The 27,584-nt window shown below is 43.1% G+C and overlaps 1 protein-coding gene across 1 annotated transcript in view; it reads right to left on the reverse strand.

Moving 5' to 3' along the window:
* Positions 1–25,601, reverse strand: part of PSD (pleckstrin and Sec7 domain containing) — a 70,450-nt gene extending 44,849 nt beyond the window's left edge. Inside the window, exons 1-9 of the mRNA XM_032232155.1 lie at positions 24,675–25,601; positions 24,142–24,244; positions 20,513–20,978; positions 18,986–19,429; positions 13,174–13,371; positions 11,515–11,598; positions 8,455–8,567; positions 5,894–5,952; positions 3,207–3,296 (exon numbers count right to left, since the gene is read on the reverse strand). Of these exons, the coding sequence (XP_032088046.1) occupies positions 3,207–3,296; positions 5,894–5,952; positions 8,455–8,567; positions 11,515–11,598; positions 13,174–13,371; positions 18,986–19,429; positions 20,513–20,978; positions 24,142–24,244; positions 24,675–25,601 (2,484 nt within the window). The remainder of the gene's footprint in view (positions 1–3,206; positions 3,297–5,893; positions 5,953–8,454; positions 8,568–11,514; positions 11,599–13,173; positions 13,372–18,985; positions 19,430–20,512; positions 20,979–24,141; positions 24,245–24,674) is intronic.
* Positions 25,602–27,584: the final 1,983 nt, after the last annotated feature.

Here is a 27,584-nt window from a genome sequence, read left to right on the forward strand (position 1 = left end):
GGAAATGAAATGTTTGCTTTAATATAAAATATTAAGGAGACCAAGGTCTATCTACATAGTGAAGTTATGGAAGATCATTACTTTTGGTGATCTAAAATAAAGATGGACAGAACTTGGCAGAAATAAAAAATATTAATTATTAGGGAGGAAGGCAATTATAAATCTTATTAATGAGATGTTTATAAAGGATAAGGCTATTTCTTGACAACTAAAGTCAATGATGAATATTAAAATAATGGTTTCTCCATACTGCATCAAAGATACTTTTCAAACTACAGATTTAACTCTAACCATGATATGATCATGATTAGACCAAATCAAAAGTTAGCTTCTCCTTGATGAATAACAAGCAGAAACTAATATATTTAGGATGCATGATGTAAGCAAGTGAAAATCCTTTTTGGTAAGATAAGGGAAATAAATGGAGATTCAAAGTAGATAAATATGCATAGAATCAAAGAGATTACTGCAATGTAACTCAAAAATCTGCAGGTTATTACAATATTAAAAATGGGTCAAGAAGGCATATCCTTGCCCCAGCAGTCAGTAAGATTGGAATCCAACTTGATACAACCTAACCCACTTGGATTTTATACCGTATTTTCACGACCAAAAGCCGCACCGGATTATAAGCCGCAGTATCAATTAATGTTAATTTTTCAAACTTTTTCCACATATAAAGCGCACCGGGTTATAAGCCGCACGTTTCCCGACGCTTCTGGACATCTGTTGCAGTCGCGAGGAGCGGAGAAGAGCGTGAAGGTTCTTGGCGCTCCAGGAAGCCGCAAAGCAGCTGGGAGAGGCGCACGGCTTGGTTTATCCTCCCTGGACGTCGCAGCAGCAGCCCCAAGCGCACCGATCTCTGTGTTTTTCCGCATCGGGGCATGCTCTTGCGCACACCCTGATGCGAAAAACACTGAGATTGGTGAGTTTGGGCTGCTACTGCGACATCCAGGGAGGAGAACCAACCGCGCGCCTCTCCCAGCTGCTTTCGGGGCTTCCTGGAGCGCCAAGAACCTTTGCGCTCTTCTCCGCTCCTCGCGCTGCAATAGATGTCCAGAAGCGGCTTTTGGGGCTATGGGGATTGGATTTCCAGCTCGATAGCCCCTGCCGCTTCTGGACGTCTATGGCAGTTTGTGAGGAGCCGAGGAGAGTGTGGGAGAAGAGCGCGAAGGTTCTTGGCGCTCCGGGAAGCGGGAGAGGCGCGCGGTTTGGGTTTCTCCTCCCTGGACGTCGCAGCAGCAGCCCCAAGCGCACCGATCTCTGTGTTTTTCGCATCGGGGCATGCTCTTGCAGCACGCCCCGATGCGAAAAACACTGAGATCGGTGAGTTTGGGGCTGCTACTGCGACATCCAGGGAGGAGAAACCAAACCGCGTGCCTCTCCCGCTTCCCGGAGCACCAAGAACCTTCGCGCTTCTCCACACTCTCCTCGGCTCCTCACAACTGCCATAGACGTCCAGAAGCGGCAGGGGCTATCGAGCTGGAAATCCAATCCCCATTAGCCCCAAAAGCCGCTTCTGGACATCTATTGCAGTCGCGAGGAGCAAAGCAGCTGGGAGATCTTTTTCCACATATAAAGCGCACCGGGTTATAAGCCGCACTGCCGGTTTTGGATCAAATTTTAGGATTTTCAGTGCGGCTTATAGTCGTGAAAATACGGTACATATGTATATTTGTAAATTCTTCAGATTCAAAATGAAAATGGGTAGTTTATAAAGTTTTAAATTAAAAACAGCAAGACCAATTAAAAGCAGAGTTACAATCCTTAGTTAATCAATATAAGATACTGATTTAATCCCAAATCAGGACAATGTTCTAACTTCCTGGATTTTAAATATGAATAGTCTCTAAAAATATAAGTGCTGATAAGTATTTGGTTAAGTGCAGTAGTGAGATTCAAATAATTTAACAATAGGATCTCTGCCCTAATGATTTCTTCCAGCAACCAGTTCACCAAACTGCTCAGAAAGTTAACAACTGGTTCTCCCGAAGTAGTGCAAACTGGCTGAATCCCACCGTTGGTTAAATGTTGGGAAAGATCCAAACAGCCCTCCATAAAATAATGCTAATATTTTGGAAAAAACTCATTAACTTGTTTAGGTAAACTACTGCACAAAACTTGCTCTGTTGAAATTCCATTGCCCTTTTCAGAGACATGGATATATTTTCAAACAAAACTTTAACAAGGAAACAGATCTTTTTGCTTTGTATTTTTTTAAAAAAAAAAAACCTTTAGCATTTAACAAAAAAGCAATAAATACACAAAAATACCTTTGAGTTAGAACATTTTATCTCCTACAAGCTTCAAGGGGAATAAAGTGGTGTCATTAAGATACAGAATGGTGAATCTGCCTTACCCTACTTCTTTGGATGAAGGCAGTTTTCCTCCAAAACATGAGGTACCAAAGGCAGCTTTCCCAGGGATGGAATACACTTACCTTCTCTACCGGTTCACAAATGTGAGCGTGTGCAGATCCGCACATGCACTTTTGGTGGAAAAAATGGCCTAAATGGGATGCCATAGAGCCAGGGGCTTGTCAGCTAGCCACCTGCGATTTCGGCTACCAGTTTGGACGATCTGATCCGAACCAGTAGAATATCACCTCTGAGCTTTCAAAAATATATCAGATTTGAATATATACACAATCTACCTGTACAAATATTCTATGGAATCACATTGTATCTGCCCCACACCCAGATGCACCCCAAATCTCTTATCCCCCAGCAAAATACATATGTACAGAATATAGCAACAGCAATAGCACTTAGACATATACTGCTTTACAGTACTTTACAGCCCTCTCTAAGCTGTTTACAAAGTCAGCCTATTGCCCCCAACAATTTGGGCCAAATTGCAGGCAGCCGGCAGCAGCAGAAGTAGCCTGCAGTACTGTACTCTAACCACTACACTACCATGGCTCATATATGTAAATACATAAAATTTCTCAATGCACATGCACACACCATACACACCATACCCACACATAGTAGGCTCTTTACTAAAATGAAACAGGGAGCTGCCATAAATAGTATAATGGCAGGTATGGTTGCTCTTGAAAAAGTTGTAGTCCAAGATGGACTGGAATTAAAAAAACACAACTCTCCTGGACTTGCCAGATCTCGGGAACTAGCTTAGTAAAATCGACAAGCAACAATTCCCTTATATTGCCCTGTTTTTCCAGGAAGACCTCTAATTGGATTTACCTTGAGTAGTTCTCTGGGGAAATCACTGCCTTGATTGAGACCTTCCAGATTCCCAATGAAATCCGAGCAGGACATTCGCTTCCCAATATTCTATAAGGAGAAAGCAAGGAAAGAAGGAAAAGTGACTAGATCATAAGTTTTGCAAGACTTTTTCATTAAGTATTCTGGAAAAATAGGTCACAAAATACAGGTAGTATTGTAGTAGTACAGGTAGTAGTGGATGGTGGATGTGGCTTTTTTTAAAAAAAACAAATATAAGTACAGAACTTTATCAGTGATAATTAATGATAGATTAGTAGCTCCTTTCTCTGACAAGTCACTCGAGATCACAGCCCCTAGAAGCTTCCAGTCTCTACACGAAAAGTGATCACGGATAATGGGAGTCTTTGAGGCAGTGTGATTTCACTGCCTCAAAGTGTCCTATTGGCGTGAGAACACTTTTTGCGCAGAGCTGGAAGCTTCTGGTGCCTTGATCTCACAAGATTTCAGGCAACGATCTGCTTTTGCAGAGAATGGGTCTCAAAGTCCCATGAATCACGACATCCAGAAGCTTCCAGTCTCTGTTTGTATGCTGACGGGAGGCTTGAAACAATGCAATTTTGCTGCCTCAAAGCCTCCAGTCGGCAGGCAATGCTTTTCTGCACCAAAACTGGAAGCCTTTGGGGGAGACTTACCAGGCACTCCAAAAGTGGCAGGCAGCCTCGATGTATGATGACCCGGGGCGTGGCACGAAGGCAACACAGCCAGAGAACCGGTATGAGTCCCTTTATTAACACCAACTGTGCCCACAATGTCCCATTCAATTCTCCGGCCTGGAGAAAAGCTCTTCCACAAACTTGCAACAGCCTTTGGCTGAAAATACTCAAGTCCAAATGTTGTAAGCAGAAAATTTCCAATTATAAATCCAACAAGGCAAGATAAGGTAATTAATCTGGCAGGGCACGCAAGATAAGGAGTTCCAGAAGTGAAGTAGCATGGCAGTAAATCAAATCAGTAGAAAGGATGCCAGGAACTCAGATAAGCAGTTGAACTCGGTGTTTGCTCCCACTTCTCCCAATTTCCTCTCCTTTAAACTCCATCCCCAGGTGTGACTTGTGAAGGGAATTCGGGCCCTTTCCTCCCTCGCAACCCATGTTGCTTTCTTTTGCCTTCTTCCCTGTGCACCCTAGGATGAGGAGGGGGTGGACGTTGGTCTTCATCTGAACCCCTTCTTTCCTTGTTCTACCTGTCCCCTACTCTGTCGAGCCTCACTTTGCTCTTCCCCAGTTTTCTTCCACAGCCAATAGATCCACTCTCCTGTTCTCTGTCAACTGTTTATCTTCCTGCTTGGATTCAGACTCCGATGGGGGCATGACACGGTGAGTCAAAGAAGCCAAGCATGGTGCGCTCATCCCTGTCTCCCTCTCCTCTCACTGCTCCACTTTTGGAGCACCTGGAACAGACAAAGAAAACCGCAGCAGAGTGGAAGGAGAGCTAAATCTCCATGCTAAATCTCAACTAGGTAACTGAGTCTCTCCACAGACCCATTGCACATGGATAGCTGGCTGAGAGTGGGGAGTCTAGGCAGGGCAATTGTTTCATTACCCTCTTCAGTCGTTTGTAAGGGTGAACCACTGCCATGGTATTGCAACATTTGTAACCTCAGGGCCAGTGGTGAAATTCAATTTTTTTTACTACTGGTTCTGTGAGCGTGGCTTGGTGGGCATGTCAGGGAAGGATACTGCAAAATCCTCATTCACTCCCCACTCCTGGGGGAAGGATATTGCAACTACTCAAAATTTCACTACCGGTTCTCCAAAATCTGGCAGAACTTGATGAATAAGAGCCGAGGTGGCGCAGTGGTTAGGGTGCAGTACTGCAGGCCACTTTAGCTGACTGCGATCTGCAGTTCAGCGGTTCAAATCTCACCGACTCAGGTCGACTCAGCCTTCCATCCTTCCGAGGTGGGTGAAATGAGACCCGGACTGTGGGGGCAAGTTGCTGACTCAATTTGCTAAAAAATTTGTAAACCGCTTAGAGAGGGCTGAAAGTCCTATGAAGCGGTATATAAGTCTAATTAATAAATAATAATAAATTTCACCCTGCTCAGGACTGTGTTGTAAGTACTTGGGGGGGGGGTGTTATGTTGCAACTTCGAATGGTCGCTAAGTGAAGTGTCATAACTCAAGGATTACCTGTAAAGTGAATCCTCCTCCATGTGAATATTCTGACTGCAGGAGAAGCCAAAGAGAGTTGGCAACCTGCAGGGCTTAAAATGGTCTTCTGGAGACTCCTTACCCACCCAGCCCTGGGATTCTGTGTCTCCATGGTCATTTATCTTTGGCCGAATAGGTAGTAATTCTGGCAGACATGTGACCGTACCAGTTCTATGATCGGCGCACCATCTTGATTTTCTGTTCTGCACATGCACAGAACAATCATCATTTTAAAAATGTAATTTTATTCGTTTGTGCGCATGTGCAGATCATTTTAAATGAAAATGTGCACGAGCACGGAGAGCGCATCTGGCATGCATGTGAGCAAAGTGAGCAATTTTTTTTACTACTGAACCGGTAGTAATGGCGGCTGGAACCAACCCCTGTCCTGGAGAGAAGAGATCCATCCAGCAGCCATTTTTCTTTTTTTCTTTCACTACCCTCATCTCAAATGCACCAGGTTTGATGACTTAAAAGGAATAAGGCACTTACGTATCCATGTAGGTCTGTATTTAAAAGCATCAAGGCACACGCCAGAGTATGGGCTCCATCTGTGGCACAAGCACCAAAGAGAAATAATCAGTTTGGCCACTTCTTATTGTACTTATTGTTAATTAACTTCTAATGTGTAACCCTCACTGGAGAAAAAAAAATCTTATTTACTTTTTTATTATTAATTTTAAAGAAAACACATCTTCATGCATATATAGAAAAATGGAAGTAAAACTGCTAAACCCTTGTTGCACCTATTGCAAGATAATTCACTGTTACAATGAATATTTGGAAGAGAAGATATGTATGCAGTAGTAGCCAAAATTGTGCAAACTTTTTGGGAAAAGTGTATTTTTGAGGCTTGATGGCTAATAACACCACTTTTTTTCCGAGTAGGACCATAAAATTATATATCAATGGAAATATAATTTAATCAAGAATGTAATGCAACAAAGTTTGTTCAATTATCTGTATTCTATGAAAAGTGATACCCAAATATAGCCAGCATTAAAATCCAGTTAACAGAAGCAATCGTTCAATCTTGGTTTCACATTATAACAGCTGCAGAACTAAAAGACTTGGTTCACTCCATGGGAAGATGTTGCAAGGCCATAATTCATGCTAAACGCTACTCAACTAAGTATTAACTGACATGGTGATAATTTTTGTATATCTTGATTTTTCTATGGTAATAATTTTTGTATGTCATTTTCCTATATGTTTCACTTTTCTTCTTTATAACTGCTATTCTAATAGCAAATCCTTCATCATAAAAGCTATTGCATTACATTCTTGATTAAATTATCTTTCCACTGATATATAAATTTATGGTACTACTCCCAGAAAAGTGGTGTTATTAGCCATCAAACCTCAAAAATACTGTACATTTTTCCTAAAAGGTTTCCACAATTTTGGCCATTACTGTATATATTTCACAAAAACAATTCCTAAGAAATGATTTCAAGATTCTTTGAAGGGAAATTTTCATTTATATTAAAACTGAGCTAGACATTGCCTTTCTAAATTTTCTCACCAAAATGTGCATGGCTAGTTTCAGTTTTAAAGCACTCTGGTTCTAGAATGATGGGACCACCAAATATAAGATTCCTTGTTGTGGTGCTTGTTGCCATCACTTATATTCTGCTTGTAAGTTACCACTTTTGCAGACATTTAAAGGCATTATAAACGTCCAGTGTTCTTTTCCGAAGGAAGCGGATATAATGAAGCAAGATGTTTTTAGCTTCATATGCACAGAGCAAAGCTTAAATAATTTTTAGAATCCAGCCTCTTCCTCATGTATCTTCCTGAAATCAGAAGGAATCGCCTTGATAAAGGTAAAGGTAAAGCTTCCCCTCGCACATATATGCTAGTCATTGCTGACTCTAGGGGACGGTGCTCATCTGTTTCAAAGCTGAAGACCCAACGCTGTCCGAAGATGTCTCCGTGGTCATGTGGCCGACATGACTAAACACCGAAGGCGCACGGAACACTGTTACCTTCCCACCAAAGGTGGTTCTTATTTTTCTACTTGCATTTTACATGCTTTCGAACTGGTAGGTTGGCAGAAGCGGGGACAAGTAACAGGAGCTCACTCCATTACACAGCACTAGGGATTTGAACCGTCGAACTGCTGACTTTTCTGATCGACATCTTAGCTCAGCATCTTAGCCACTGAGCATCCCCTTACAGCCTTGATACATGGTGCTAACTGTAGACAAAGGCAAGACCCTCTATCTGCCAGTGTTTTGTTGATGAGCTTCCAGTCTTCTACTTATTTATTTATTTTGTATAACTGCCTAATTGACTCTGGATGGCTAGCGTCCAGTTATAAACAAACAGCAACCAGAATGAAATGGAATAGTATAGAATAGAATAGAAGCTGGAAGGGACCTTGGAGGTCTTCTAGTCCAACCCCCTGCTTAGGCAGGAAACACTACACCACTTCAGACAAATGGTTATCCAATCTCTTCTTAAAAACTTCCAGTGTTGGAGCATTTACAACTTCTAGAGGCAAGTCGTTCCACTGATTAATTGTTCTAATTAATTGTCAGGAAAACCACTAGTAGGAATTACAACACATGGTTGAGGCAGCTTGTGCATTTATTCCAATAACTGCTAAAATAGATCCACTTAACTTCCTGGCCCAGTCATCAAAGGGGAAAAAACCCAGATTTTAGCATGTTATAAAAAGCTGCTAGCATTGGGGTCATCCAGGTCTCTGTTCTACCAGGCAAATCATCTTACTATGCTTGTGCATTCCTGGCAATGCTTTATTCCATCTCAGCCAAGGTGCTGGGACTGAGTGACAGTGCTCCAGTGCAGGGGTCTCTAACCTTGGTGACTTTGTACTTCAACTCCCAGAATTCCTCAGCCAGCTTTGCTAGCTGAGGAACTCTGGGAGTTGAAGTCCACAAGTCTAAAAGTCGCCAAGGTTGGAGACCTCTGCTCTAGTGAAAGCCGCAGGACAGTGTCTGCCTAAGTAGAAGACGTTTACACAACGAGAAGTAATAAGTTGAAAGGCCTTATCTACTCCTTTATGTTTTTAATTCATTTTATATCACCTTCAGAAGGGATGGTTTTGGGATTGCACTCGTAATAGCGTTGTGAAAAGTGAGCTAGGATCCGCTCCCGTTCTTGAGTTTCTCCCATCAGGGCCAGCTCCTTCAGAAAAGACCTGAAGAGAAAAGGAAGACAAGTGCAGAGGTGTCAAACTCAATTTCATTGAGTGCTGCACCAGGGTTGTGTTTGACCTCAGGGTGGCTATGGCCAGGATGGGCATGGCCTGCTCGATGTCACTCGTGTTGGGGTGCCTGTGGTGGTTCAAGAAATCTTCCAGAGAAAATGGCCTCCCAAGCTCCGTTTTCTGCTGTGACAGCCTCCTGCAATCCTCTGCCAGCAAAAATGACCCTCCAGAGTTCCATTTTCGCTGGCAGAGGCATTGCAGGCCAATCCTTCACTGTTTCCAGGGCAGCTCCACAGGCCAGATTTAAGCACCCCGCGGGCCAGATCCAGCTCAGGCCTTGAGTTTGACATCCCTGCTCAAGTGTAATAGCCACTGCTCTAGGACTTCCTGCTTTTACTCTGGAACAGTGAAGCTTTCCCATCTTAGTCCCATCAACACCATAGCAACAGCTCCTTGCCAAAGGCTACAATTCCAAAACACTCTCGCACAGGTCACCAACAAGCTGTGCCATCTCACCATGCCAGAAATGTAGCAGGGGATAGCTGAAGCAGAGACACAGAGGTCTAGAATCAGGATATTCATAGTAAAATCTAATTTTGGAATAATCGAATAATTGTTCCTGAACACTTCCCAACCATGCTGGTTGTAATAAAACTCTTGTAATATTGAGAAATTATTTTTATTTTGTTCCTTTTATTTTTTTCCCCAACCCAATGGAAAGAAATTGTGTAAAAGTTCAGGGGAATCACACTCTCAAAACAGAATCAAATTTAATATAATAAATATCTGAGTTAAGATATTAGAATTAATATGAATTATATTTGATGACAGTGAAAGAGATGCACAAAAGCCTTTTGTAACCAACTGATACACTTTCTACAGTATGTAAAGAAGGAGGATTTGTATGTTTGTTTTGAAAATAAAAAAAAATTATTAAAAAAAAAAACAGAATCAAATTTAGTGTGGTAAGGAGAAGCTGGCAAGGAAAAATTTAGTGTGAAAATTGGCCAGATCCAGCCAGGAGCTATGGATTAAAAAAACACCACCACCAAACAAACAGGAAATAAATCTTCTGCCAATTTATGGGAAAAGTAGCCAACAAGTTGCTGCTACTCTACTTGAAGCGCCTTGCTCCCTCCTGAATCATGGGATTCGGCACTAAAGAGAAAGAGTCCCAGGAGTTTATGCTACCTGGTTTTTTTGTAAAGGGCATTGGCTCCAGTAGTGGGATTCAAATAATTTAACAACTGGTTCTCTGCCCTAATGTCTGGCTGAGTGGGCATGGCCATGATGGCATGGCCAGGAGGTGTGATAGGCAGCACGTGGCCTCCTGCACCCCCCTGGGACAAAAACAGGTTGGAGGGGGTATTGCTGTCCCCCACACCCCATTTTGGGCCTAGTAGGCCTCCCTGCAGCCTCCTGGGAGTAAAAATGGGCCATGGGGGGGGTGTCCCATGTCCCACACCCCTGTGCCCCATTTTGGGCCTAAATAAAGAACTACTCTGCACCTTGTTTTTGGAATTGATCTGTAAGATCCTTTTTAAACAAAAATGTGGAAAAATGATTTACATAAATGGACATCTTTTATATTGAAACGGGGAACATATTTGGAAGCCCTTTCTCCATTTAAATGTTAAACAGGAGAGGAGAGAGAGCACCACGTCCTACAGCACTCCACATAGAATGTAGTGGCTGGGCTTCTCCTGTCCTATGAACCCTGGCTGGAAGCAGATTTAGAAGGAAGGAGAAGGGCCAGCACAATATGGAGCTGCCTACTCTCAACCACTGAAGCTGGCCAGAAAAAGACCATTATTTATAGTATCAAAAGCTGCTGAGCGGTCTAGAAGAGCAAGGTCAAGTGCACCACTTACATCCTACTCCCACTGGTCCTTAGAGGTCTAGCCATCCCAGAATTCTCGTGATCACTTGATCATAAACTAGGTGTTCAGCCAATTATCAAATCTCCCACAATCATGTGATCACAATTTTGCAATTTGCAACCTTCTCTGTTGGCTTCCCCAAAAAGTCAGTGGGGAGGATGCTTGTGCTTTGTGCTTCTACTGCGCCAGCCACTTGTACCCCTGCAGACCCTCCCCAGCCCATGCAGCACTTCTTGGCACCCCCTCACACCCTTTCTGTACCCTCCCTTGCATCCCCACACACCCCCTTGCTCTCTCCCACACCAAACAGCAGTCACCTGCCTGTGGGCCTGGGATGTGCAACTTCCTGCCAATTTCTCCAACAACTTTGGTTGTAGCAACCTAGCAGAAAGTTCCCTTGCCTAACAATATCTGCCATTGCTAATCAATATAAGGTAAAGGTAAGGATTCCCTTCACACTTATGTGCTAGTCGTTCCTGACTCTAGGGGACAGTACTCATCTCTGTTTCAAAGCCGAAGGGCCAGCATGTCCGAAGATGTCTCTGTAGTCATGTGGCCGACATAACTAAACACCAAAGGGGCATGGAGCGCTGTTACCTTCCCACCAAAGTGGTCCCTATTTTTCTACTTGCACTTTTTATGTGCTTTCAAACTGCTAGGTTGGCAAAAGCTGGGACAAGTAACAGGAGCTCACTCTGTTACACGGTGCTAGGGTTTCGAATCGTCAAACTGCTGACCTTCTGATCGACAAGCCACTGAGCCACCGCATCTCATGCTAATCAATATAGTTGCAAAACTGCATCATTTAGTGATGGCAATTCAAGTTTCAATTGCCATGTAAGTTGAGGACTGCCCATACTGTAGGCAGCACAAATAGATTAAGCAAAATCTGGTGAGCTGCTATGGCTAAAGAAATACATGAAATCTGATAAGTCTTACTAAATCAATGTAAATAAAAGTTAAACTTGAAAACTACTGCAGCTACGTTAATTTATCCCTGAAACTTTGTTAAACTCAATCTTTCTGAAAACTTCAGAGGTCCCTCCTTGGATACTTACCTAAGAGCTTGGTCCAGAGTCATTCCAGTGAATTCAAAGAACTTGAGATACTCCCCTGCTACTGTCTTACTGAAATCGTTACTGGAAATGAAAGAAATATCTTGTTTATAGAATTGCTACATGAGATGGATTAACAACTGAAGAATAGATCATGACAAACAGTAAGGAGAAGAAAAGCGCCCAGATTTGTTATTTTTCGATTACACTTCCCCATCCTGTGTTCTAATACAACTAGACTGTAGCAACCATAGTATATTTGCACTTGTGGGAATATTGCTAAGGTAAAAGTTCTCTTTGCACATATGTTCTAGTTGTTCCCGACTCTAGGGGGTGGTTCTCATCTCTGTTTCAAAGCTGAAGAGCCAGCGCTGTCCGAAGACATCTCCGTGGTCATGTGGCCAGCATGACTGAACACCGAAGACATATGGAGCAGAGCACTGTTACCTTCCCACCAAAGGTGGTTCCTATCTTTCTACTTGCAATTTTTACGTGCTTTTCGAACTGCTAGGTTGGCAGAAACTGGGACAAGTAACGGGAGCTCACTCCGTTACATGGCACTAGGGATTTGAACTGCCAAGTGCCGACCTTTCTGATCAACGAGCTAGGCATCTTAGCCACTGAGCCACCACATCCCTATTGCTACCAAGCTAGAAAAGAAAAGAGGATAAGCCACCCTGTGTCCATAAGCTATACAGGCCATAGCAACAACATTACCAACAATGTTTGTGAAACGAAACAAGAGCTTCCTCCATTGTTTCTATTATGAAAGTTATGGCATACCTACTGGAGCCATAATCATTTTCTCTTAAGAGAGCTACCATATTTTTTGGATTATAAGATGCACCGGAATATAAGACAGACCAAGATTTTGAAGAGGTAAATTAAAAAAAAGTTTTTGCACTCTGCAGGCCTCCCAAACCCTCTGCACGCCTTTTTTTTTTTTTTTTTTTGGTGAAAAATAGCAATAGCAGTTAGACTTATATACCGCTTCATAGGGCTTTCAGCCCTCTCTAAGCGGTTTACAGAGTCAGCATATCGCCCCCACAATCTGGGTCCTCATTTTACCCACCTCGCAAGGATGGAAGGCTGAGTCAACCCTGAGCCGGTGAGATTTGAACCGCTGAACTGCAGATAGCAGTCAGCTGAAGTGGCCTGCAGTACTGCACTCTACCCACTGTGCCACCTCAGCAAACAGGGCATGCAGAGTTTGAGAGGCCTGCAAAGGGCTCCTGGAGGCTAGGGCGGGGGCAAAAATGGGCTCGTTTTTTTGCAAAAAAACAGGGCATGCATAGGCTTTGGGAGGCTTGTAGAGTGCTCCTGGGGGCTGGGGGGAGGGGGCAAAAACAAGGAAAAAACAGCCCACTTTTTGCTCATTTTTGCCCTCTCCAACCTGCAGGAGCACTTTGCAGGCCTCCCAAACCCTCTGCACATCCATTTTTACAAAGGGGATGGGGTTTCAGGAGGTCAAAAATGCTGCATTCAGTGTATAAGACACACCCAGCTTTCACCCTCTTTTTTGGGGGAAAAGGTGTGTCTTATACTCTGAAAAATACGGTATGTAGGACAACACCAGGCAGCCATATTTCTTTATCGAGTGAATAAAATAAAATCTGAATAAAATCTGGATGAGGAAACTTTTTCAAAATACCTACGCATACTTACTTCTTCCCCAGATGACGAGCTACGTCTGCCTTTTTGAAACCATCCAAGTTGTACAGCCTTTTTGCAAGGCGTTTGGCAGCCTCTAGATCAGCATTATGTCCACTAGAAAGTGTGTCCGTGCTACCCAGGGCTAGTTGCTCTGTGCTGTCCATTTCAGAATCTGAGTCAGAGACCAGCTGACTGAGATGATGCTTGCTAGGACAAAAAACATAGAGGTTGTCACGTTAGCCATGTTACCTAGTTACTTTTTCCATAAAATGTTGCTGTTGTGGCCCGCCAACTGCCAGCAGAGCTGGCGGCAGAGTCAGATGATGAGGAGGTTGGGGAGGAACTTGGGCCAGCTCTGGAGTCTGGGGAAGGTTCTGATGGATGCTCTGCTCTGCCTTTGGAAGCTGAGATAAGTGGGGAGGAATAACAGCTGGGGCCTGTTCCAGATGCACATATGCACAGAGCTGTTAGGAGAGGTGAACAATGGAGGACAAGGAGTCCACTTGGGAAGCAAGGCACACATGGACATTGAATGGCCCTTCCCTGGCTGGGGAATAAATAGAAGGAAAGGAGAGTGGTTGTTGTAGGAGACAACAGTTCATAGTTCTGAGGATTTTGGCTCATTGTGTTTCATGCCACAAAGACTGCTTGCCAGAACTTGCTTTGCAGCTTTTCATCTGGAGCTCATAGCCTTGCAATCATCTCAAGGAACTGATAAGGTCTGTACTGCAGTTAACTCCTTGAAGGACTAATGCCTGGACCTTTTGGTGGGTGAATGCCATTAATTCACATGAGGAAAATAAAGAGGGGTTTTTCGTGACGAGGAGTCTGTTTCTTGTTTCTGCTAAGGCTGGGGTCAGAACAGTTGTTTCTACAGGAGGAAGGATTATTGGTGTTTCCAAGTGAGGAACTGTAGTGGACTAGTTGTGTGACGTTGCAGGGACAGCATTGCAATGGATGGCACATTCTGGCTGGTGCTACCTTTCTCAATAAGGGAGAAATTGTGAGATTGTGAGTTTGCTCATTTGCACTCCCAGCAGCTGCTCCTTATGACTGGACTAGACTGCAAGTATTGAGGGTTCTGTGCCTTGAACAGCTTGGAGTTGAGGGAATTCAATCAAACTCATAACGATGGTGGGGATACAAGATTCACACAAAGACTTTCTGAAACTATTGGATGCAATTAATTTACAGCTAAAGAGAGATTTTCTGAAAGGCAGCTTATGAGTCAATATTCTTTCTGGACTAAAAAGGTTTAAAGATTTTTTCAAAAGCTTTTGGCGAACAGCTTAACAAGGAGTGGATGTAAGAAAATTTAAAATGATTACAAAGAGAAGAGATCTTTGTTTAAAAGGTTAAAGAATGGTGAAAGTGCTTTTGAATAAATTGGAATTAAAATAGATAAATGAACCAGACTTTCATGGAAATGTTTTTTTGTTTACTATTAAAGAGTATAGGCCAGGGGTCAGCAACTCACGGCTCTGCAGCCACATGTGGCTCTTTCATCCCTCTGTTGCAGCTCCCTGTTGCTCAAAATATGTGTCACAACCACCAATATGCGACACCTACTGGCATGCAATTTATTGAGCTTTTCAACCCCCAGTAGGCCAACCATGGATAAATCCAAGAAAAGAGTCCTTCGGGATTGGGCGGCCTATAAATTTAATAAATAATAGAAATAAATAGAAATAGAAATAGAAATAGAAATAGAAGAAATAGAAACAGAAACAGAAACAGAAACAGAAATAGAAATAGAAATAGAAATAGAAGAAGTTTCAGAAGGAAACAGAATATTAAATTCAACTACATATGCTAGTTTTATGGTCTCTCAGGAAATAGTCAGGCATGGGAAGGATTTTGTGGCTCCCAGTGTTTTCTTTTCTGTGGGAAATAGTTCCAAATGGCTTTTTGAGTGTTTAAGATTGCAATTGGTGGATTTTTCAGAACAAAAGATCAGCCAAACTGTGATGCTGAGTGTAACTATAGAGTGTATGGAGTGCCATTTGAGATGAAAGTATTAAGGGCATACAGTGACAAAACGGGGGGAAAGGAAAAGCTTGCCTTTTATTCTATCCCTTGTAAGCGAGACACTTTCTTTTTTGGATTACAATTTTATGATTGGAAACCATTGGCGAAAGCAGTAAAACTAACTGAGGGAGGAGAAGATCATTAGAGCAATATACAGAGAGGGGAATTACGCTAGATTTACTTCAGAACATTGAGAATTGGGCAATAGGTTAGCCAATCAGTTGACACTAAATTGACTAACATAACTGGCTACTAAATTGTCATCTTTTGGGGGGGAAAATAAAGTATCAAAAAGATGTAAAGACGACAGAGGAGATTAAAGAAGTGAAGAAGAAGCTTTGTAATTGTCTAGAGCGATACAACAAGTTATGGAACAAATGAATGGCTAAGTGGAAGTTCTGGAAAATATGAAGTTATAAATAAAAAACTGAAAAGAGAATTAGATAATTTGGCAGCAGTTACTTGGAATGGAGAGATGAAAATTCGTTTGAGATTTAGAGCAATCTCAGAAGATTCTGATGATGATATTAGGAAAAGGTTATTAAAACTTTACCAAATTGAAACTTTTGGATTGGAATGAAGAGGATACAAAGGAAGAGATTGATAAGGTGTGTAGAATAAATACAAGATTTATTTCTGAAGAAGATGAGTGGTTATAAACATGAAGGTCAGGGGTGAAATCCAGCAGGTTCTGACAGGTTCTGAAGAACCGGTAGAGGAAATTTTGAGTAGTTCAGAGAACTGACAAATGCCACCTCTGGCTGCCCCCAGAGTGGGGTGGGAATAGAGATTTTGCAATATCCTTCCTCTGCCACGGCACCAGGCCATGGCCACCAAGCCACACTGAGCCCACCAAGCCACGCCCACAGAACCGGTAGTAAACAATTTTGAATTTCACCACTGATGAAGGTGGTGCGCACACTCACATTTGCGAACTGGTAGCGAAGGTAAGTAGATTTCATCCCTGGGTTCTATCGATGTCTCGCATGATACATGTGCATGTGCAGTGCAATAAAAATTGTTCTGTGCATGTGCAGAAGCAAAAAACAAGATTTCAGTGTCTATGGCACCACCTGGAGATCCAGTTCAGGAGTGTGGCAGGCCAGCCAAACCATTACCAGTCCGAACTGGTAGGAACCCACCATTGCCACCCAGTCAGGTGTGTGTGTGTGTGTTTGTGTGTGTGTGTGTTTGTTTGTTTTATGTCAAAGCACCTGGTATGTCCAAATATGGGAGGGAGCATACTGCTTCCCTTTTTGCCTTTCAGCTCCATCCTAGGAGCCTTCCAGGCAGGAAACCATTTTTGTGTTGCATTTGTGCTGATAAATGAAGTCTCCCTTTATTCATTAGCAGCACAAATGCAACACACACACACACACACACACACACACACTATATATATATATATATATATATATGTGTGTGTGTGTGTGTGTGTGTGTGTATACACACATACACACACACACACACACACACACACACTGATTTGTTTTCTCCCTCTCTTCTAGGCAACCATTTAATATGTTTGTTAAGATTTTTGCCTTTCCTGATTCAAGCTTACTAAGATTTATGATGAGAATGACCAGGATGTGTGAACCTGAGATTTCTGCTGTCCTTTTCTCTTCTCTTTCCCTTATCTATGCGTGTGTATGTGTGTCTTTGTGTGTTAGGTAATTATAACTGTTACATGTCTCTGATCCCTAAAGACAAGAATTTTAAATAGTAAGAAAATAATGTTGAATGAAAAGAAAAGAAAAATACATTTGCCCTAGTTTGCCTGGCCAGAAAAACTGGATGCAGAAAACTGTGCCCCATTTTATTTTCCTCCCTGTAATGTTAAAAAAATAGCCTGGGTTTGTCAGGAGTGAAAGTTTAAGCTCATCTAGAAGAAAAGTTTTGTTCATTTGCTTGTTTTATTTGTGCATTTTCTGTATTTGTTGTAAATAGGTTTTACCTGTCTATCCTACCATATTTTCCCCAAAATAAGACAGGGTCTTATTTTCTTTTGACCCTCAAAACAAGCACGTGGCCTTCATTTTGGGGAGGTCTTATTATTTTTGAAGTGCAGGAGGCAGTGAGCATGGTCACCTCATAGCTGCTGCTGTGTTGCAATATTTTCAGGGGGGGGCTTATTTTGGGGGATGATTTTTTAGCACATGTGCTCAAAAGCCTGATTGGGCTTATTATCCGGGGAGATCTTATTTTCAGGAGAGAGCATCAGTAATCAGAAAAACTGCTATGGAACTAATCCTGAAACACATAATCATTTTTTCAGACTCTAAAATAATGTGGTCTATTGAAAAGCAAATGTTAAAGGTAGATTCTGTGTGCCCATCACAGGTTTTATACAGTAAAAATTTCAGCATTCTCAAGCTGCTCAGCAATCTCAAGCTATAGCAATAGCAATAGCAGTTAGACTTATATACTGCTTCATAGGGCTTTCAGCCCTCTCTAAGCGGTTTACAGAGTCAGCATATCGCCCCCACAGTCTGGGTCCTCATTTCACCCACCTCAGAAGGATGGAAGGCTGAGTGAACCTTGAGCCGGTAAGATTTGAACCGCTGAACTGCAGATAGCAGTCAGCTGAAGTGGCCTGCAGTACTGCACTCTAATCACTGCGCCACCTCGGCTCAGTTCTTAAGTCCTCTTTAATATGTGCTTTACTAAATTTATGCATTTGTTCATTTTCAGAGGTGGGACCCTTCATCTCTTCATGTTCTCTTTCATCACTAGACAAAGTTTACCTTATTACCAGAATCCAGCTTCTCTCTCTTTTTTTCACCTGTGGTGTCCCCATTTTTGTGGTGAGTGGTTTATATGTTTCTTTAACAACTGCAGTATTTTTTTTCAAATCCTGCCTGCAAGGCAGAGGTGGGCTCCTACCGGTTCAGACAGGTTCGGGTGAGAAGGTAGTAACTCGGCCAGCCACACCCCTGAACCGGTTCTCTACGCTGCACTATAGACACCACCATCTTGTTTTTTGCTTTGGCACATGCGCAGAACCATTTTTTTAGTACTGCACATGCGCATGTGCACGGCACATGTCTGAGCAAACTGGCAGTAGCAGCAGCCAGAACCCACCCCTGCTATAAGCTATCCACCCCCACTATACCTCTCAATCTCTTATCCTCTGTTCTCCATTCCTGTGTCAGGCCAAAAATGCCTTTTCTGGGAGGGTCACTCACAAAGGTTATGTGATCACTTCTTGCAACCTCAAATTTGGGTCAATTTGGGTCTGACTCAGTGGTGAAATTCAAACATTTTTACTACCGGTTCTGTGGGCGTGGCTTGGTGGGCGTGGTGTGACTTGGTGGGCATGGCTTGGTGGGCATGGCAGGGGAAGGATACTGCAAAATCTCCATTCTCACCCCACTCCAGGGGAAGGATAGTGCAAAATCTCCATTCTCTCCCCACTCTGGGGCCAGCCAGAGGTGGTATTTGCCGGTTCTCCAAACTACTCAAAATTTTCGCTACTGGTTCTCCAAAATCTGTCAGAACCTGCTGGATTTCACCCCTGTTCTGACAGAATTAGGCAGAGAAAGAACCTGAGTTTGACGTGGTCATTTCTAAGAAAGGAGGCAAAAGGCCTTTATTCTGATGGTTGAAATAGCAGGAAATACTCTGATTGCTATATCACATTACTTATTAGACCAGTAAACAATGAAAAGAAAATGCCATTAAGCCTATATTTTCAAGCAATTTCTTTCCAATAACACATATTCAAAAGAAAAAAGATGATTATCTAAACAATCACAAGATATTTCACTACATGCACTACCAGGAATTCACTTACCTTATGATGGAGGCCAGGGGAAATCCTAAACTGTCCTTGGAATGGCAGGGACTCTGCAAGCTATTTTTCCATTTTTGTCTTGCTTCCTCTTCCCGTTCAGTCCAAGGAACATCTGTGGCAGAACTGGTTCCAGAATCTGGATCCAGAAGAGCCAGAGGGGCAAAATTCTGCTCAATGGTTTTAGTGCTGTCTTGAATTTCCTCCTGAATTTCTGGCGTAAGAGTAGGAAGATCAAAGGTGAAGACAGTTCCATTTTGTATCTGAGTGGGAGAAGACAAGATATCTATGGAATCTAGGCTGGTATAAGAAGTTCCTTTGGCTCGATGTGACTCCATGATGCTCTCAAAATGCTTGCTGAATGAATCCATACTATCCTTGGAAATGTTCTGCCCAAAGAGGAAGGGTACAGGGGACTTGATTAATTGAGAATTTCTGTTGATGACCCTGGTGATGATATGTGGCAGTAAAGAGAAAAGAAAGAAAAGTTATATTCGCCTTTCTCAACCTTGTTTCCAAGTTTCAATGAACTCCTGCATAAAAATTGCATTTAAAAAAATAAATAAAACCTCACAATATAGTTCACTTCTAACCTGCATCACCCACGTTTTACACAGGGGTGGGTTTCAGCTGGTTCAGACCGGTTCGGGTGAACTGAATGTTAATTTTAATTTGGTTTGCTGAACTGGTAGTTCTGATGATCAGCTGGCCACGCCCCTCCCAGGAGTCTCTACACAGCCTGTTTTGGATGCCAGGTAAGTACAAGGCTCGCGCGGTGGGTCTGGGAGGGTGAAAAATGGGCCTACCAGAAGTACTGGAAGTCAAGAAACAAGCCAGTTTCCAACCTCCGGAGGGTCTCTGGAGCCTGGAAGAGGCCATTTTTGCCCTCCCAGAGGCTTGAGGAAAGCCTCTGAAGCCTTGGAAAGGCAAAAAACAAGCTTACAGAAAGTACTGGAAGTCCAGAAATGGGCCTTCAGAGCCCAGGGCAGGCTGTTTTCACCCTCCCGGAGGCTCAAGAAAAGCCTCCAGAGCCTGGGGAGGGCGAAAATGCCCCTCCACCATGGTGCAGGAAACTGAATAGGCCACACCCACCCAGAAACTGGGCAGAGAACTAGTTGCTAAAAAAATTTCAATCCAACCTCTGATTTTACAGCAATGTGGCAAGTCAGTCAGTTATTCAAAAAGCTGTGCATAAAAATTGCTATCACTGGGAATTCTAGTGTTGTGTAGCACATTAAATTCAAACAGCAATGCAGCAATTAAAGAGAATGCTTATTTAATTATCCACATATTAACTGCAGCTAGAATTGTATTTGCACAACATTGGAAGAGTGAACAGATTTCTATTGATGAGAAAGTGATCAGGAAAATATTAGAACGTGCAGAAATGAATAGATTAACATTAATAATCAAAGAGAAGGAACAAATGGAATATTATGAGATATGAGAAGTATTCTATCAATGGTTAGAGAAAAAAGGGAAATTGGAAATGAGGGAAGAAGACTAAAGGAGAGATTCAGAAATCATCACCTGTCCTGCTGATGTACCATGGCTTCAGATATTTCACAAACTTTATTCCGCTGGTTCTTGTGGTCTAAAGCTTTGCTATCCTCTTCCATGGCATGCTGAAAAAAGAGGTCATTTGGAACAACGTTTGCTTTCCTTGGCATTCCCGCAGAACTAAAATTGCTCTCGCTGTCCTTCTGGCTCTCAATGGCTGAATCCACTTCTTCCTTCTCAGCCAAAATATCATCAATGTTTGTCTCGTGGTAGCATCTCAAGGGGATAGAGTCCAGGTCAGTCTCTGAATACTTCACTGTTCTGCGGATTATTCCAGTTTCACAATTTTCAAACGTCGTGTTACCTGGTGGCGTCATCTCAATTTCTACCTCTACGTGACACAGACTGTGTTCTGGCCTCATCAGCTCTGGTTTTTGTTGCACTGACAGTTTGGATTTCTCAAGTGAAGGATCAAGAGCATTCTGAGACGGCATTCCTAGAATACAGAGATTCCATATTACAAACAAAATATACTTATGGTTCCTAAGTGATTCTGGCTCTTTGTGTATAACATTTGCTCAGTACATCTATAACGAACATGTCAAACTCAAGGCCCACAGGCGAGATCCAGCACATGATGTGGTTCGATCTGGCTCATGGGGCCTCCTTGGAAAAAGCAAGGGGTAGGCTTCCATTGCCTGAGTACTGGCCCAGCACTACCTGGCCTGGCCTTTTATCTGGGCACGTGTATAGAGGCGGCAAGTGTGTGTGTGGGGGGGGGGGCTGGCATTCCCAATAAAAGGGAGGCACTCAGAATGTGGTCAGCCTGTGGGGTAAGATGGTCACTGGGGATGCCAGCCCCCTTGTACTCACTACCTCCTATGCACACACTCAGGGGGACAACCAGGCTGAGCTGAGCTGGGCCAGCCCTTTGCTGTCTCCAAGATGGCCCTGTAGGCCAGAACTAAGGTTGATTGAATTCCAGTCTGGGTGGCCACCATGAAATTGTTGTAGATCAGCTCCTAGAGCCCCAGCAGCAGTGCTGCAGCCACCACCGGTGCCTCCCTGCTCCTATGATCCCACAGCCCATGAGTGCTTCCCTTTCACCAGGATTGCCCCTGCCCCATCTCCCACCCTGCATGTGAAAGCCATGGCCAGCAGCAATGCTGCCATCCTCTCCTCTGAAGAAATATATTTTCCAAAACAAGTAGTGGCAGGGATGGGATTCAGCCGGTTCGGATCAGTTCAGGCAAACCGGGTGATAATTTTACATCTGGTTCGCTGAACCAGTAGTTGCAAGGACTGGCTGGCCCATCCAACCCTGCTCCTCCCAGGAGTCTCCATGTCACCCAATTTGGATGCCAGTAAGTGCAGGGCCAGTGGTGAGATTCAGCCAGTTCGCACCTATTCGTGAGAACCAGCTGTTAACTTTCTAAGCAGTTCAGAGCAGCAGTTGTTGAAATAAATTTTATTTTGTTTTTTTCCACTTTACAGGTTGTTTCTAGCCTAATCTTTATTGCCCTGCTTACAGAAACTGCCTCTCCGCTTAACCCTTATTACATTGTAACAGCTCAGGTGAAGCGCCCATTGACCTGAGTGACGTTGAGTTCACCACGCCCACCCAGTCACATGACCACTGAGCCACACCTATAGCTGGTCATTAGGTCTGAGAACCGGTTGTTACATTATTTGAATCCCACCACTGTGCAGGGCCCACGTGAAGGCTTTGGGAGTTTTGGAAACGGGCTCATTTTCATCCTTTGGAGGGCCTCCGGAGCCTGGGAGAGGACGTTTTCACCTCCCAGTGGCTCGAGGAAAGTCTCCAAAGTCTGGAGAGGCCCAAAAATGGGCCTCCTGGAAGTTCTGGGTGTCCAGAAACAGGCCCATTTCTGTCCCCCAGAGGGCCTCCAGAGCCGTTTCCCCCCTCCCAGGGGCTCAAGGAAAACCTCTGAAGCTTCTGGAGGGGAAAAATTCTCCCCTGCCATGGCGCAGGAGGCTGAGTAGGTCACGCACACCATGGCCACACCTACCCAGCGACCGGGTAGAGAAATGGTTGCTAAACTTTTTGAATCCCACCCCTGAGTAGAGATTATATCAGTTGCTCCTCTGAGACATAACAAGGGTTAGGGCTAAGGTTAGTTCCATAAGAGGAATAGTTCTACAACATAATACTGTGAAAATACGTTCAGTCTTTCTACTTCTTAGGCTCCCATATTGATCTTCCTTGAGAGAGATTCATCTGAAATGATGCATTTTAATAAGCTGCTGATTTTAACCAAATATTCAAATATATTGAAATGAAATAACATCATTTAAGTAGAGATTAGCTTTGACTGGATTATGCCACATGTAGCATTCTTTATGCATCACGAGGCTTGAATACATTCAATAGAAGCTTCATCTCTGGATCTCAAGTAAAAAAATAAGTACTACTACTACTCAGAAGCAGCTGCAATAAAGAACTGAGTGAAGACCCTTTTAAACAAGTCTTAGTATAGCTAAATACCTTATTTTTTACTCATGCTTCTGATTTTTGCTACTGAATTTCAGGTTAGTATTTTTTGCTGACATTCAGCAAAAGGAAGACATTGTTCTTTATTGTTAGCGTATTTTGTAAAACAGTGTTCTTTCTATCTTGCATTTTCAACATATGAGTAGATAGGCATTCCACAATACTTACATTATCTATAGCAATAGCACTTAGACTGACAGTATATATTGCTCCATAGTGCTTTTACAGCCCACTCTAACCAGTTTACAGAGTCAGCATATTGCCCCCAATAATCTGGGCCCTCATTTTACCCACCTCAGAAGAATGGAAGGCTGAGTCAATCCTGAGCCGATGAGAATTGAACTGCTGAATGGCAGCTAGCAGTCAGCTGAAATAGCCTGCAATACTGCATCTTAACCACTGTGCCACCTTAAACATAAGCTCAGAACATCATTTCAAGGTGATGGATCATGGAGGTGCAAGAAAGAGGTTGGAATATATAAACATATGTAGTGAGATTGTGATAGTGCACAAAAAATATGTGACATGGTGCTTAGAGAAATTAGAGCACTGTTGAATGTAAATCTAGAGATGTCACCGAGGATTGCATTATTGTTGCTGGTGGAAAAATGGGATACAAATGAAACAAAAAAGGAATTGTTTGTAAAATTGATAATGGCAGCTAGATTAGTGATGGCTAAATATTGGGGACGAAATTGGGATATGCAAAGAAATGAGTGGTATAATGAAATTTGGAGTATGGCAACAAATGATAAATTAACAACAGAAATTAAACTTTTAAAAGGGATGATCAAAGTAAAGAATTATAATGAAATATGGGGGGGATTTTATAAAATCAGTGTTGGTGGAAGATAACGGGAAAAAATCTACTCAAGAATATATGTTGTTTTGGAGGGGATAAGGGCACAATTGGAATATATTGTATATCTAAGAAATATAGGGGGGAAAGGTCTCCAGGGGATGGGGGTACACTGTAATATGTGGTTTCCCCCTTTTTTCTTTTTTCTTTCTTTTTTCCCAGTTATATATGTACTGTTTGTATTATTTGTGTTTTTAAAAAATTATTTTAAAAAAGGTGGATCATAAAGAAATGTTTGTTACAATTCAGTTACAAGACACACCAAACTATAGGAAGCAAGTGAGTTACCTGTCTTAGGAGATTCCACGGAGCCGTAGAAAAATTCCCATTTGGCCTTGGCAACACGCTGGGCATGGGCTGAGCTTTCATGTGAATATGCCCACAAGTTTCGCTGCAAAAAGGACAGAGAATTTTATTTAGGAGGATCCAGCTTTATAACATTTTGGCCCGAAAATATTTGGTCTAACTAAGTACCTGGTACAGAGGTAGTATTCAGCCGGTTCTGACCAGTTCTGTAGAACCGGTAGCAGAAATTTTGAGTAGTCCGGAGAACCGGTAAATACCACCTCTGGCTGGCCCTGCTCCCATCTATTCTTTGCCTCCGGAGTCCCAGCTGATTGGGAGGAAATTGGGATTTTGCAGTATCCTTCCTCTGGAATGGGAATTTTGCAGTATCCTTCCCCTGGAGTGGGGAGGGAATGGGGATTTTGCAGTATCCTTCCCCTGCCACACCCACAAAGCCACGCCCACTGATCCATGCCACACCCATCAAGCCACATACACAGAACCAGTAGTAAAACATTTTGAATCCCACCACTCACCTGGTACTGTGGTTCCTTGCTCTGTGGGTGTCTTCGATGGCACAAGAGATCATTTGACAGACTGCTCATCTCACCAGTGAGGGAACTGGGAGGGGACCTGGCACCAAGAGGAAGTGGGGTTCCATTACCCCAACTCAAAGTGGGCTGTGTATTTAAAAGAAACCTGTTTCCAGCAAGAAGTGGATCTGAAGCAGATATTTCTGGTTTTGGCTTAAACCCAAGACTCTCCTGCTTACTACTGAGAACCCCTGAGTCCTGTTCACCTGTAGTGGTCAAAGAGGATTTATCTTTCTGTACTTTGCAGCTCATCCCGTTATCCAGAATGACAGGATTGAGGGATGCTGTGACTTTGTGCTGTAAGGAAGGCTGCATCTGAACATTTGTCTTTTGGCTCCTTTGCTTATTGGCCTCAAAGTGAAAATCCTCTCCGGATTCCAAACTTCTGCTCAAACCATTTTCCTTTCCGGATTCTATCAGAGGGAAGCCATTTAAAGTTTTCACACTGGCCTTCTCAATAAAGCGGAAGGTCACCACAGAACTTTGACCCACAGTGGCTGGGACAGCCAAGGGGACTTGATTGCCTGAGGGACAGGGGGAACTTCTCAACGGAGTACATGGAGCAGTTACCCTTCCTGAGATGGGACAGCTGCCGCTTCCAAAGTTGCTCATCTTGATTATCTTCTGGGTTAGGGAGCCCGTGCTGTTATATATGCCAAGCTGAGATCGCAGGGGTTCGGACGTCAGTCCTTTGCGGAAGAGGTGGATCCTGCCAGCATTGGGTGAGAGATCGTGATAAGGATGAAAAGAAACAGGCATCACATTCTTGGATGCAGGAAGCTGTGGTGTCTTCTCCATTGCTTGGACGTAGTGTTGGCATGGCATCGCATGGTTAGGATGGAAGCCCATAACTGCTCCATCCTGGGACATTTTGGAAGAACGAGTTGGAGCAAAAAGGGAAAAGAACCAGCAACAGAAGCTATTTTTCAAATGTCAAGTTGGTAAAGGAGAAGTCGCAGCATCACATGGCCCTGAAACAGACAAAGAGAGAGAGCAAGATCTCATAAACATTTTGGTACAAGACACACCAAACCAAAGGTGGGTTCCGACCGGTTCGGACCGGTTCAGCCAAACTGATAGTAACCTGGCAGCCTGGGTCGTTTGAACCAACAGTGACCCAGGCCTGCCACAATCCTGAACTGGTTCTCCTATGGAGCTGTGCCATCTTGATTTCTGGTTCTGTGCAAAAGGTTTTGTGTGCTGAACTGGCAGTAATGCCGGAAGCAACTCACCCCTCAACCAGACCAAAGGAAGCAGGTCGTACCGCATATTCAGTGGTGAAATTCAATTTTTTTACTACGGGTTCTGTGGGCGTGGCTTGGTGGGCATGGCAGGGGAAGGATACTGCAAAATCTCCATTCCCACCCCACTCTGTGGCCAGCCATAGGTGGCATTTAACAGTTCTCCCAACTACTCAAAATTCTTGTTATCGGTTCTCCAGAACCAGTCAGAACCGGCTGAATTTCACCCCTGCCCGTATCATGTAGAAACAAGAGTATAAAAGATGACATTTGATATCCATTTCAACACTATATTTTATTGTGAGACTCCCCCCTCCCTTTATCTTGTTTTTTTTTCTTACTAATAGCATAAAATTATAGAAATATTGAATTGGAAGAAATTGTTTACACCATCAAGCTCAACCCATAGCCAGTGTAGGAATCCAAATTAAAATAACCTAGACAGGTATCTGTGTAGCTTCTATTTGAATATATCCAATGAATACATTTGTTTGCTCTCTGGATAACCATTTCCATAATTAAACTACTTTTAATGCTAAGATTCTCTCTCCCCTGCACCCCTGGAATTCTGTTACAAACTGCCTTCCTGTTAGGTCTACAGGGCGGGGCATAACCTTTTCCTAGGGGGTCACAGCAAGATCGACAGCAGTTTACAACTTCCGCGACACCTCATTTTAAAGCCCATAAAAAACTGAATTGAATGAGCTATTAAATGTTAAATTTGCTTTAAGAATGGCTGGAAAATTCGATTCGGAAGAACAAAGGATCATTGACAGAATAAAATGCATTGCCTTTCGAGAGGCTCGCGATGCTGGGGCGACGTTTATCAATCGAAAATGGATTGCAAACAAATTGAAACGTCATCTGGATTGGGTTACTGATAATTGGAACAAAACAGCCCAAGAATGTTTCACAAAATTTGGAGAAGGGCGTCCTCTGCAACTGTCCCAAGAAAGCAAAGCCATCATTGCAACTGGCAGTCGCAAACAACGAAAAGGAAACCGAAAAGTGGCCCAAGAAATCCTTCAAATTCGTGGAAAACGAGTTGATCAAAGGACAATCGGCCGATATCGAGAACGAGAAGGTTTGAAGCCATTCCACGTCATTTGCAAACCATTGAAAACTCAAACACACGTTCAAGATCGGCTTTGGTTGTGCGATTGGTTGTCTGAATGGACCGAGGAAGATTTTCTTCATTTGGCGCCATCTGACGAATTCTTCGTTTATGCCATTCGAAAACCGAATTTCCAGAACGATCGAATTTGGGCTAAAGACGTCGACGACATCGCCAAACATGAACGATATCGACAAATCGTTCGCAATCTGACTTGCATCGGGATTTTCGTCATTTTCACAGCCAAGAAACTGCATTGGGTTTTGAAGGATAAAGGGGAATCCTGGGATGGCAGTTATTTCCGTGAGAAAATTTTATTGGAGAATGTCATTCCATTTCTCAGTGATCCAGACAATGTCTTGGTGGTTGGTGAGGCTGTCTTTCTTCATGACAAAGCTCCTTGCATGCGTGCAAATGCGACTCAGCAATTGTTAAAGGAAAACAATGTCGAATTTTGGGGCAATGACGTCTGGCCGGGAAATTCGCCAGATCTCAATC

Source organism: Thamnophis elegans, chromosome 15 (genome assembly GCF_009769535.1).
Source record: "Thamnophis elegans isolate rThaEle1 chromosome 15, rThaEle1.pri, whole genome shotgun sequence".
Classification (NCBI taxonomy): domain Eukaryota; kingdom Metazoa; phylum Chordata; class Lepidosauria; order Squamata; family Colubridae; genus Thamnophis; species Thamnophis elegans.